The sequence below is a fragment of the Peromyscus leucopus genome, chromosome 8b (assembly GCF_004664715.2).
Source record: "Peromyscus leucopus breed LL Stock chromosome 8b, UCI_PerLeu_2.1, whole genome shotgun sequence".
Taxonomy (NCBI): Eukaryota; Metazoa; Chordata; class Mammalia; order Rodentia; family Cricetidae; genus Peromyscus; species Peromyscus leucopus.
The window spans coordinates 43,583,272-43,596,152 of record NC_051086.1 but is presented as its reverse complement, the minus strand read 5'-3'; the positions used below and the strand labels follow the sequence as shown (position 1 = coordinate 43,596,152).

Below are 12,881 nucleotides of genomic sequence, written 5' to 3'. Positions count from 1 at the left end.
CCTGCTTTCCCCTAGTCCAACCCGGCTCCGCCCTCTTGCCCATCAAGATGACAGCCCTACCCACTCGCGGGATAGTGCTGGCGTGGTCCTGGGTGCCCCAGCCTGTGCCCCCCTGCGGTGCAGCCTGTGCGGGTCGTAATCTGGAAAAAAAAAAAATCTCAAGATCCCTAGGGTGGCCCGGCCTGGCCGATGCGGCTGGTGGGATTAAAAGTGCTGCTCCTTGAGGGAGATGGGACTCCTAAGTGGCTGCGCCTTCCCGAGGGTGAGCTTCCATGTGCTCGCCTGTCGAGAGCAGCGACCTCGGACCTGCCTCCTAGGGCAGCAGGGAAAAACGAGATCCCGCGACGGCGCGTGCCAGGTGAGTGTTGGCCGACTGTGGGAAAGAGTTTACTGCGCCTTGCTGAGCGCGCACGCGTTTAAGTCCTTGTGGCGGCGGCAGCCAGGAGCACCTGATACGCCGGCACTTTGGGAGCGCGCGCGGATTCAGTGGCCAACCTGGTGGTGCCTAGTGACCAAGTAACTGTTTGGGTTGTAACATTATAGCCTCTCTACTCCGAAGGCTGGCGGTCGTCGGAGATAATTAGGTGTCGTTCCTAACATTGAAATACCTTTGGGCAGCCTTGAGCGGGGTTCCATCTCGGCCGTCGGTCGGTCGCTGAGCCTCTGTCCTCACACTAACCAGGAGTCTCTGGGATCGGATGGAAAGCCAGGCGTAGTGAGGGCAAGAAACACAAGGTCAGGGAGTCAAAGCCCGAGTGAGTCTTAGCTCTCTGGCCAGCACTCGGGCCAGCAATGCCTTGCTTGGTTTCTACCGCACCCCTCTTCCCGTGCCACCCGCCCCTCCCCATCAGGAATCCTGATTATCTCATCCCCTGGAGGTTCAGCCGAGAGCCACGCACATAGTAGGTGCCTAAGAACTATTTGAGGAATGCACAGAGGAAGTAGGAAAGCATGCCACAGACATGGGTAAAGCGATTCCAGTCCCGTGCCAGCCTCCCAGGCACCAGGATGACTCAGACAAGGTCCTCAAACAGGAGGAGTTTAATGGGTTAGTCAGAGAACTTGACAAACAGCCCAGGAATCACCAACTCCATGCGGGGTGCTAAAAATAGATGCAAGAGTCCTAAAAGGAGGCCCTGCCTCACCTGGGTGGGGTCAAGGAAGGTGACCTTCATGGATTGGTAGCTAGGCAGAGAGGTAAGAGACCATCCTTGGAAGAACAGAGAAGCCAGCCCAGGGAGTGGAGAGCTGTGAATGAAGCCAGGCTAGGCTGCACCTGCAAGTCAGTCAGCATGCTGGGGCAGGATGGAAGGCCACTAGGGTTTTTTCTTTTTTTTCCTCTCTGGCCACCTCTGGCAACAGAATCTATTGCCCTTCTGTCTCTAAGTGGAAATTAAGCTGGGGGAGTACATGACTGCTCAGAAACTGACCAGAGCGTTGGGTCCAGCTCCCAATGGGCTGCCTCTGACTCTGGCTCCCAGGAGAGCAGACCCCTCTGCAAACTAAGGGAAACTCAGGTTTAGGATGGGAAGGCTTCAGCCGGTGTCAGCCTGTGGATGCTTGAGGTAGGCAGGCCCTGGAGGGACAGTTGGAGAAAGGGGTGGTTCAAACCCAACCGCAGGGGGTAGGAGGGGGTGGGGGGACACAAGACACCTCATTCATTGAACACATGCTGTGTGCCTAACATTGTGGGGTCAACATTGAACGAAACAGGTACAACTCTGCTCTCAGGAAGAAATGGACTTCTGGCCTATGTTAAATGATAGGATGTCTCAGATTGGCAAACGCTGTCGGGAAAAGGCAGAAGCGAGACAGTGTGTCTAGAGGTTGGGGTGTCATTTTAATGAGGGCAGTCAGAAAAGGCCTCCATAAAGGTGATACAGAAACAGGGACTTGAGGAGGCAAGAGAAAGAGTAAGCATTCCCAACAGAGGAAGTGCAAAAGCCCCAAGGTAGCTGTGTCACTGGGGTGGTCAGAGGTGAGAAGCCCTCTTCTCCCTTAGACGCGGCGGCCCTCCACATGCTACAACGGTGTCATCCCCATGTGCTGACCATACACCCCCCAAGCACACCTGGATACCCACGAGGTGCACACGTGTTCGTTTGCATGCAGCATGACCGCACGGGAGCAGCAGTCATGCACAGCTCTGTCTGTATGCTCAGTGCCCTGCCGTCTGCAGAGCCTCCAGGGCTTGCTGACCTGGGGTGGGTTCCTTCTGGTGACCAGACCTGGTGTGGCTGTGCTCTGTCAGTGCCCCGCACAGGATCAACCATCCTTGTACTTTGTCTGCCATCCAGCTGTCTCACATCTGTGCAAGTCGCTGCAGATTCTCCACAGTGCTTCAGAGGAAGCTTTCTGAAACAGGGCTGGCCCGGCTCCAGACATTTCCTGGTTCCTTAGGTAGGGAATTTCCAACTCTCTGGCTCTAGATACTTCCAGACCAAGCTTTCCTTCTTGACCCTGTCTTTGCCAAGGCTGTTTCCTCCGTCAGGAATGCCCCCTCTGCCTTCATCTGATGCATTCCACCCTTCTCCTTCTGCCATGTGAAGAGCCACAGGGGAGACTTTGTAGTAGTACTTTTCCCGTCAGGACTGTCAGCATGCAAATAATGACACGGAGACTTATTATTAATTATGAAAGCTTGACCTTTAGCTTAGGCTCTTATAACTCAAGCTAACCTGCTCCTATTAATCTACATTTTGCTACGTGGCTTTTACCTTTCTTCAGTACAGCACGTCTGACTCCTCCAATTCTGCTGGCAAAATCCATGTGCCTAGATTCCTCCTCCTCTTCCTCTCTCCCCCTGGAAATCCTACCTATCCTCTCCTGCCTAGCTATTAGCCATTCAGCTCTTTATTACACCAATCAATATAGCTTCACACAGTGTGCAAATATCCCAACAAGACTCACCTGCTAATTTTTTTTTATTTTTCACCTGCTGTATTTAAATGGCCAACATTTTGAAATGTTGAATTCATACCCGTGGCATGTGTTACTGGTACAACAGTACCAAGTGCCGTTTTCCCAGCCCTGGGGTGTGTGGGCCTATCCCTCATGAGAACTCCTTATGGGGCAGGCTGTTGGGAGCAGTGCCCTACTCAGCTACTGGCCTCCCCAATGCACAGCAGGCCCCCACTGAACACTCGGAACACACACTTCCCAGGGAGGAGTGCCTTTTCATGGACACCGAGCAGAACAGAAGCTGAGGGTGAAGATCTGCACAAGCATGAGACGACTGTTCAGACTCGAGTCTGGCAGATCGTGACACTTTCCTCTGCCCTTTTCTGCTCATGCTCTCATTAAAATGCTTCACAGTGCTCTTCTGGGTCACACAGGTTTCCCTGCGTTTCTTCTATGGCTTTCTAGAAAGACAGTAAGTAGCTCTTTGCCCTTGGATGTGGACTACCCAGGTCCTTACAGGGTTGTGTGGAGCCCTCTGGCTGCAGCAGGGAAGAGTTTCAGGCTCAGAGGTGTCCAACATGGCCCTTCCTGCCTAGAACACAGAACGCAAGCATTTATTGTCACTCATCACATGCCAGGTCTCACAAGTTCACATGTTGTGAAGCTGGCATAGTTGGAAATTCTTCTTCCAGATGAGGAAACTAAGACCCAACCATCTCATGTCTGGGAGAGAGGAGGCCAGATCCTAACCCAAATGATCAAGGATGGCTCAAAGTATCATGTAGGGGCTTTTTACTAGAGTGCTTGTTTGTCCTGCTGTCTGGAACCCTGGACTGCCAGCATGTTCTTATTGCCACGATTTTGTGAGGCGTGTCAAAAAAACAGAGACCAGTGACTTACCCATAGTCACACAGCCAAGAAAAGAGAGGCAGAAGTGTATTAGCCCTGTATCAACTTTACCACATGGGCAATGTCAGGGTCCACCTGCACAGGGATGTCCTCCAACCTAAGCCACAATGCAGCAGAGTAACCTTGAGCCAATCGTTTGTCTCTGCCCCCCCCCATGTGCACGTGTTTCGTGTGTCTGTCTGTCTGTCTGTCTTGGGAGATAGCATCTCAAGATGTAGACCAAGGTAGCCTTGAATTCTTATTTGGTTGGTTGGTCGGTTGGTTCAATCGTTGTTTTTTGAGACAAGGTTTCTCTGTGTAGTTTTGGAGCCTGTCTTGGAACTCACTCTGTAGACCAGGCTGGCCTCGAACCCACAGAGATCCGCCTGGCTCTGCCTCCCGAGTGCTGGGACTAAAGGTGTGCGCCACCACCGCCCGGCTACCCTTGAATTCTTGATGCTCATGCTCTAGCCTCCCTAGTGCTTGGATGGAGCTTTCTTTCCCATCCACAGGCATCGTCGCTTCTGCCCCCTCTCAGCCACCCCCAAGTTGCCTGACTCCTTCCACAATTTAGCTGCTGCTAGGAAGTTGTGGCAGCTGGCAAGGGGGAGGCCAGAACACCTAGCAGGCCTTCTCACAGGGCCACTGCCACCTCCAATGGGACCATCATCGGGACTACCACTGTCTTTTCGGTGATAGTCAGCTGCCTCGCTGCTTTCACAGCTTAGCTGGCCACCTGCTCAGCTGTCACTGCTGATCCGCTGCCTCTTGGCGCCTCTCTTCGCCTGCTGTCTTCTGGTGTATAATCGCCGTTTGCTACTGCCTCGGCTTCTTGTTTTCTTAGGTGTTAGCAGCTCAGCCCACACTACTGAAAGCAACGGCAGAAAGATCACCTGAAAGAAACCTTTCCTTGGGCCCTTTTTTAGCACCCGGGATGGTAGCACAGCAGACTGGAGAGCCTAAGCAAGCTGCCGGTAGTTGAGCCAATCAGGGCCGTTTGTTTGGACCAATCATAGCCTTTCCTCTTAGCACCAGCCTCAGCAGTCCCTCAGGAGAATAACCGGGGGAATTGCGCCCCTTCTGGCCAGAGTGAAAATAGTCCTAGAGCGCTCGGCAACACTAAGGCCCCCAGAGTCTGGTACCATGGTTCAAGTCGTAGTTCAGTGGAATGCTTGCCTGTCATACAGGAAGCCCTAGGTTCAGTCCCCAGCACAAGGTATGGTGGCACATGCCTGTAATTGCAGTGCTTGGGAGGTGGAGGTAAGGAAGATCAGAAATCCAAGGTCATCTGCTCTTTAGGCAGTTTGGAAGCCATCCTGAACTAGAGACCCTGTCTCTGTTTTAATTTTTGTTTGTTTGTTTGTTTGTTTGTTTTTGTTTTTCAAGACAGGGTTTCTCTGTGTAGCTTTGCGCCTTTCCTGGAACTCACTTGGTAGCCCAGGCTGGCCTCGAACTCACAGAGATCCGCCTGCCTCTGCCTCCCGAGTGCTGGGATTAAAGGCGAGCGCCACCACCGCCCGGCGAGACCCTGTCTTTGAAAAGAGGGTCTGGATGGGGCTGGAGAGATGGCTCAGGGCTTAAGAGCACTGACTGATCTTCCAGAGGACCAGGATTCCAAGTACCCACATGGCAGCTCACAACTGTCTGTGACCCCAGTTCCAGGGGATCTGGCACCCTCACACTGACATATATGAAGGCAAACACACCAATGCACATAAAATATTAATTAATTAATAAGGGGAGACCTGATACAAACTGCTCCAAACATCCCTGACTGAGGCTGCACCTTCAGGAGCCAAGACAGTCACCCATGCCGTCTCCATAGTTTGCTCTGGGTGTCTGTGAAGTATTCAAGATGGCTGGTGCTGGCATAGGGTAGTCCCGCTGGCTGTTAGACTAGCAGTCCCTTTGCTCAGGGCATCAAGGGAAAGTTCAGCTGCTGCTACTTAGGGAGCTTCATTGCCCACCCCAGGTTTTTGTTCATTTCCAACAGTGAACATTGGGCCAGGCAGTGGTGGTACACATCTTTAATCCCAGCATTTGAGAGGTCAGCCTGGTCTACACAGTGAGTTCCAGGACAGCCAGGGTTACACAGAAAAACCCTGTCTAGATTTAAAAAAAAAAAAAAAAAAAAAAAAAAAAGAGGGGCTGGAGAGATGGCTCAGCGGTTAGGAGCACTGGCTGCTCTTCCAGAAGTCCTGAGTTCAATTCCCAGCAACCACATGGTGGCTCACAACTATCTGTAATGGGATCTGGTGCCCTCTTCTGGCCTGCAGGCATACATGCAGGCAGAAGACTGTATATATAATAAATAAATCTAAAAAAAAAAAAACTATTAAAAAAAATGAACATCGGAAAAAAATGCTGACAATATTGTCTTAGTTGAGGTTACTATTGCTATGATGAAACACCATGACCAAAGCCAAGTTAGGGAGGAAAGGATTTATTTTGTTTACACTTCTGTATCTCAGTTCATCACTGAAGAAAGTCAGGCCAGGAAACAGGAGGCAGAAGCTGATGCAGAGGCCATGGAGGAGTGCTGCTTACTGACTTGCTCAGCCTGCTTTCTTATAGAACCCAAGACCACCAGCACAGGGATGGCATCACCCACAGTGAGCTGGGCTGTCCTCATCAAACACTAATTTAAAAATATGTCCACTGGGGGATGGTGGTGCCTTTCATGCCTTTAATCCCAGCACTCGGGAAGCAGAGGCAGGTGATCTTTGTGAGTTCAAAGCCAGCCTGGACTACAGAGTGAGTTCCAGGAAGGGCTGCAAAGCTACACAGAGAAACCCTGTCTCAAACAAACAAACAAACAAACAAACAAAAAACAGTATCTGGAACCGGGCATAATGGCACTCACCTTTAATCCCAGCACTTGGAAGGCAGAGGCAGGCTGATCTCTGTGAGTTCAAGACCAGCCTGGGCTACAGAGTGAGTTACAGGACAGCCAGGGCTGTTACACAGAGAAACCCTGTCTGGAAAAAAAATAAAAATAAATTAAAAAAAAAAATAAAATGCCCTACAGACTTAACTGCCTACAGCCTGATCTTACGGGGGCATTTTCTCAACTAAGGTTCTCTCTCGAATGACTCCGGCTTGCATCAGGTGGACGTAAAAACTAGCTGGCACAAATATAGCCTTGAGTGTATTAACACTAAGAAGTAACTTTAATGGAATGTCTTACAAGTCATTAACAGAATAGCTTAACCGCTTGGTGCCCAGGAGGTCAAGGGGTGCACTGGTCTGTCTAACCTACAGATCCCTTTGTAAGCGAGCTAGTCTTTACCTTCCACGGCAGGAAGCCGTTGGATGCTGTCTAAAATGGAAAGGGAAGGAAGGGAAACAAACAAAGGCAGTCTGCATGGACGGTGAAGAAGGAAGGAGGGGTTCAAGTTCGAGGGTAGGAACTTGTTCCCTCTGGCTCCCTGCTCCGTCTCCCACGTCGGAAGCCTGGCAGTGATTGATGAGCAGGCTGGGGAGCCAGTGGCTGCTGGGTATTGTGTTGTTGTTAGAGTGCTACTTGACATTGAACACCATGTGCCTGCGATGCTTTGGTAAAAATAAAAAAGGAAAACAAAAACATACTTCCAGGGAGATTGAAAGTTGCCCGCCGTGCATAAGACACCGGACGAATGTGGAGAAAGAGATGAGTGGGAGGGAGGCAGGGTAGATGGTGGAAACAAGCAGAGCATCTACCTTTGGAACCCACTATGAACGCATGTTCCAGAAGAACACAAGCTTCTCAGCGAGCCCGTGGGGAAGATGCAGACGTCACTGGTGGCTTGCATGAGCCAATGAGTGTAACATAGTTACACTTCCCCAGCCCCAAGCATCGTTGCTGCATTAAATATAGAAAATGTATCTATAGATAGGAAATTAAAGTCTGCCAGCAGGCAGAAGGAGCTGCCAGGGTTCCAGTACAGGCACTAATGGAAGTGTGGCCTTGACTGTTATGGGAGTCAGCCTTGCTGGCCAGGCCTTAGAGTCTTGTGGGTTCTCACAGGGCTATCAGGTCAGAGAGCTAACTAGCCAAACCCCCAGGTCAAGTCACAGATCTGTCTTGGGAGTGAATGGTCCAGGCAAACACTAACGGAGAAGTGATATCCGGTCCTAGGGTTTCTCTAAGCATCTTCCACTGCCCGTGCAGAGAGGAGACCTGGAAACCTCCATCTGTTTGCTCAGTTCACCAGCCCTGGGCCTTCCTCTTGCCTGGGATCCAGGTCTCAAGCCACACCCTGTAATCCACTTCATATTTACAGTGTGGAGTTGGTCTTCCTTGTGTCGGGAAGGAAGCGTGTTCACATATTTGGCCTTTGGATGCATATGGTTCTGAGAGAAGAACTCCTCTGGATTGGGGGATAGTGGGAGTCCCTGGGGAAAGGAATTTCCTCTCCTGGGGCCCAGGGCTCAGATGGGTTGAGACATTTATCGGCTGAGTAGCCAAGAGGACTTCAGTACCCTGAGAGCGGTGTCCACCTCGCCCTCCCGATTGACACTGGCCTGAGCCTGTTCATTTGTTGTATTGAGGGCTGTCATGAGTCTGAGTTTGTCGTTTTGAGGGTTTTGAGAGCTAAGAACGGACAGGTTTTAGGAACAAATGCTGTCCCTTCCCCTCAGGGTAGAGCCACACCTCAAGGGAGGGGCTGGTACCAGAGGAGCAGAAGGGTCAGTGTGATAACAGGGGATGCAGGGAGGGGGCCTACAGAGGCAGTGGGGTTGATGGCCGACCAAAGCTACAACCATGAAGTTCTTTGTGTGGGGGTGGGGTGGGGGAGCACACTTCTCTATAGAGCCCTGGCTGTCCTGGAACTCACTATGTAGACCTGACTGGCCTTGAACTCTGTCTCCCTAAGTGCTGGGATTAAAGGCGTATGCCACCTCACCGACTAGTTCTTTGGTGGATGATCGGACTCTCCCTTCACCAGCTAGTCTCTTCTCCACTAAAGCCAGAGGAGAGTTTTCCCACACTCACAGGCTGTGTGTGAGTGGCAGGTGAGGCTGACTGGTAGAAACGGGAAAAGGCTACAGCTCAGCCGTGACAGTTGTGTATGTGTGTGTGCATGTGTGCATGCATGCATGTGCACACACATCTGGAAGCCAGAGGTCAGCATTGGGTAGCTTCCTTAATAGCTGTCTACCTTTTTTCCCCTTTTATTTACAGACAAGGTCTCGCTATGTAGCACCAACCAGCCCTAAGCTCCATCCTGGTGATTTCTCTTTAAGATTTATCCATTAAATGTTTCTGCAAGAAATATATATTTTCAGGATATTTTAGGTATTTAGGATTTAAATATCAACATAACTGATTAATTTAATTAATGTTAATAGTGTTTTGACATAAATAGATGAAATATGGATTCTTTAAGTCTGCCTGTTCTGTACAGCTCAAATCCTGTCCCTTCCATGTAGCCTTCCTGGATCACCAACCCAAGATCTTCAGTGGCAGGTTGGATCCAAAAGGGACTCAACACCTCCTAATGACTCAAAACCTCAGACTGAGATGGTATCTGCTGGGTATGGAGGAAGGAGATGGGATCAAAGCGGATGGTTCCTGATTTGAGTGTTGCCTTATTTTATTGTACAGGGTGAACTGTAGGCTGGAGCTTGACCCAAACTAGTTTCCAAACCAGTGCTGCTTCAACAGCTTCAGTCTCTGGCAGGTCACAGCAGGTGTCTGTCTGCTCGTGAAGGAATAATAATGAGAAGAGAGAATTTCTCAAGTCACCGCCAAGCTTATGCTCTTTCCTGGTACAAAACAGCCTCCAGAAAACACAGCTAGTAGAAGCCAGGCGTGGTTGTACACACTTTTAATGCCAGCGTGCAGGAGACAGAGGCAGGCAGACCACTTTGAGTTTGAGTGAGGCCAGCCTGATCTACATAGGGAGACCCTGTCTCAAAGAAAACAAACAAAAGCAGCTAGTATAATAGGGTGGGTCTACTCTGTCCCCCAAGGTCCAGAGTCCCACTGGGATTTACCCATAGGCCCCATCGCCTGGGCATCCTGCAACTAGGCAAGAATCGCAGGGCCCCTGCCGTTAGTACTGTGGTGGATGGCCCTCTGTGGTGCCAGCATCTGGGTGGCTCCAGTCATTTGCAGTGACAGTGACTGTCCTGATGCAGAGATTCCCTCCTCACACATGTGAGTGCATCTGAGGAAGGCAACCCTGGAAAGGGGCTGGTTAGGGCAAAGCTCCTTTGCATCGGAATAGAGACAGATCAGGCCAAACTGCCCTCCACACAAGCGCTCATCCTGTTTCTCCCAGGAGATTGGGTAGATAGATAACAGTGAGGCCAGCTTTGGGAGGGGAGGACAGCATACAACACTGAGGATGGGAGCAGAAATGGAGGCCCAGAATGAACCCGAAGAGGGAAGGAAAGGGGACTTGGGTAAAGTGGACCTCTGGGGACTGTTGTAATGGTTAGCAAAGATGTGCCTACAACATGCCTGGAGCCTCTGAGTCTGTGGGCTGTGCATGAAAGGTCCCATCTGAACCAGTAGTCAGGCTCTGGGTCTCTAATCCTCCAACTTTTAATTTGTCAAACAGCAGAATCGCACCAGGACATGCACTTCCCTGATACGTGACCGTTCCGGAAGAGTCCGCCGTGCGGTGCCTGCTGGGTGTTCCGTAGCTGTGTTCACCCACGGCGGGGCTTCATATGGCTAGGCTGGAGTCAGCGGCAATGAGAATGATGCCAGCGGAGCAAGTGTCCCGAGCAGATCTTGGTCCCTTAGCTCTGGGCTGTAGGAATGTGTATAGCCACATCTTTGAGCCTCCGTGGTCTCTTGTGGCAAGCGGGAATCGGAAATGAGGCAAGACAGGGCTCTGATGAGAAGAGCTTTGCAGGTAGCCAGCAAAGGCAGGCTGCGGGTGTGGCCTAGAAGTTGGGGAAGACTGTGGCTGTGTGTCTGGGGCAGGGCAGGGAGGGTGAGGGCAATATTCCGGACCTCCCTTCCCTCCCACCAACAGCTCCAGCAATCAGCCTGAGCCAGCTGACGGGTTTTGATAAACGAATATCATAAACAACCATGGCCTTAGGCTCCACTGGAGGCTGTTGGCTTCCTCAAGAAGGTCTAGCTGGAGGGACCTGAGTGGCAGGTTTGGGGGTACCCAGAAGAATTGGTGGGCAGATGCCATTGGCAGCTCTGAGCTGAGGGTTCATGGCCCCAGGTGCAGTGTCACAATGGAGCAGTGAACTAATTGTGGCAATATTGACAGTGGTGATAGCACCCACTTACTAAGTGCTAATGACCTTGTTTCACGTTCAAAGCAAGCTGAGAAAAAAATCTCACAAAACATTTCAGAGGCAGAACTTGTATTAGAATATGTGAAACGCCGGGGTTGGAGAGATGACTCAGTGGTTAAGAGCACTGGTTGCTCTTCCCGAGGACCTGGGTTCAATTCCCAGCACGCACATGGCAACTCACAACAGTCTGTAATTCCAAGATCTGGAATACATGCAAGCAAAACATCAATGCCCATAAAATAAAAATTATTTCAGCCGGGCGGTGGTGGCACACGCCTTTGATCCCAGCACTCGGGAGGCAGAAGCAGGCAGATCTTGTGTGAGTTTGAGGCCAGCCTGGGCTACAGAATGAGTTCCAGGACAGCGAGGGCTACACAGAGAAACCCTGTCTCCAAAAACCAAAAAAAAAAAAAAAAAAAAAAAAAAAAAAACACCAAAGCTTACTTTCCAGTTCCTGTTGACAGTGAAGAACTGGAACAGGGGACAGGGAACAGTCAGCTGCAGTGACCAGATCCCAGGACCCACGGGACCACGTGGCTCTTCTTGTTGGACCCCCAGATGTCTCCCTCGTGGGAGCAGCACCTCACCTTTACCACACCCTGAGGGCCCAGGTCTTCTATATTCTTTTGACTGCCACTCTTGCCAAGGAATGTATGGGACAGGTCAGCTGCTTGAGGCCGATGCTTGTCTGCAGTTCAAGGTGTCAGATTCTGGACTCGGTCTCACTGGGGTCAAGTCCCAACTGCCACCAAGAGGCCTGTGGAAAGTCCTCAGTTGCTCTCAGGCCATGACCCTCATCTTGTGGCCCCAGACTCTCCGGTAGGCAAACAGAGCTGATCAGGTAACGCCCAGGAAGCTAAGCCTGAAAAGTGTGACTCAGTGCTCTTTCTATTGCCTCCTCAAAAGAGGATTCTTGAGGAAGAGAGGGAAAAAAAATACAGCAACATAGTCACTCGGGGATGTGAGAATTTGGAGGTGACCTAGGAGCCACAGCTGAGGCGAAGATGTTCTATTTATAATTTTTTAATGTATTTATGTATGTATGTATTCTTGTAATACTGACGATTTGAACCTGGGGCTTCATGTGTGCCATGCGAGTGCTCTATAACCGAACTACATCTCCAGAGGTCAGTCTTGAACTTGTGATTCTCCTACCTCAGCCTCCCAAGCAGCTGGGATGACAGGCCTGACCCACCAGGCCCAGCAAGAGGCTGTATTTAGACAGGACCCAGGTGCTGTCTAAATTGAAAAAGAATGACTGGAGCCATGCCGGCTCCTGATGGCCAAGTTCTGTCATTGTAGAGCACCTCACAGCAATGGAAGAATGGGGACACGAAGGCAGGTCTCCAGGACAGACTGCTAAGTGATGGGTTTCACTTTAGGATTACATGAGAAATGTTAACTTGAAAAATGAGGAACAAATATAGATTTGTACTAACTTGTATTTATGGGTGTAAAATTCTGGAAGAATACATAGGGACAGGTTAAAAAAAAATTCCATTGCATGTGACTAGGGAGAGCTAAGCAGATGACAGAAAAGTGGGAGGCAGGTTTTCTTCAGTTCTGAACCTGCACACCTGAGCCTTTATGCACACAAATTCCAGATCTGTGTTTCCCGCCAACCATGGGCCAGAGACATTCAGGGACTGGCTATAGTTCAGTAGTAGAACCCTAGTGGTGCCCAGACAACCCTAGGTTCTAGCCCCGACACATACACAAATCACAGATATCACATCTGTACTGAGCATGTACAGAGTTTTTTCCTTGGTATTATTTCCTAAAAGCACAACATAGCTTTTTCTGTAGCATTTACACTATGCCGGGTATTACAAGTCATCTCTATT

At 50.5% G+C, this 12,881-nt stretch overlaps 1 protein-coding gene and 1 long non-coding RNA gene across 2 annotated transcripts in view; one reads left to right on the top strand and one right to left on the bottom strand.

Moving 5' to 3' along the window:
* Positions 1-20: 20 nt before the first annotated feature.
* Natd1 (N-acetyltransferase domain containing 1) overlaps positions 21-12,881 on the top strand; it is a 29,067-nt gene continuing 16,206 nt past the window's right edge. Inside the window, exon 1 of the mRNA XM_028857491.2 lies at positions 21-358. Within this exon, the coding sequence (XP_028713324.1) occupies positions 190-358 (169 nt within the window). The 5' untranslated portion in view covers positions 21-189. The remainder of the gene's footprint in view (positions 359-12,881) is intronic.
* LOC119087037 lies at positions 10,298-11,958 on the bottom strand. Its single transcript, XR_005090470.1, has 2 exons — positions 11,625-11,958; positions 10,298-10,668 (listed from the first exon to the last, which is right to left on the bottom strand). It is a non-coding gene; the product is annotated as an uncharacterized LOC119087037 (long non-coding RNA).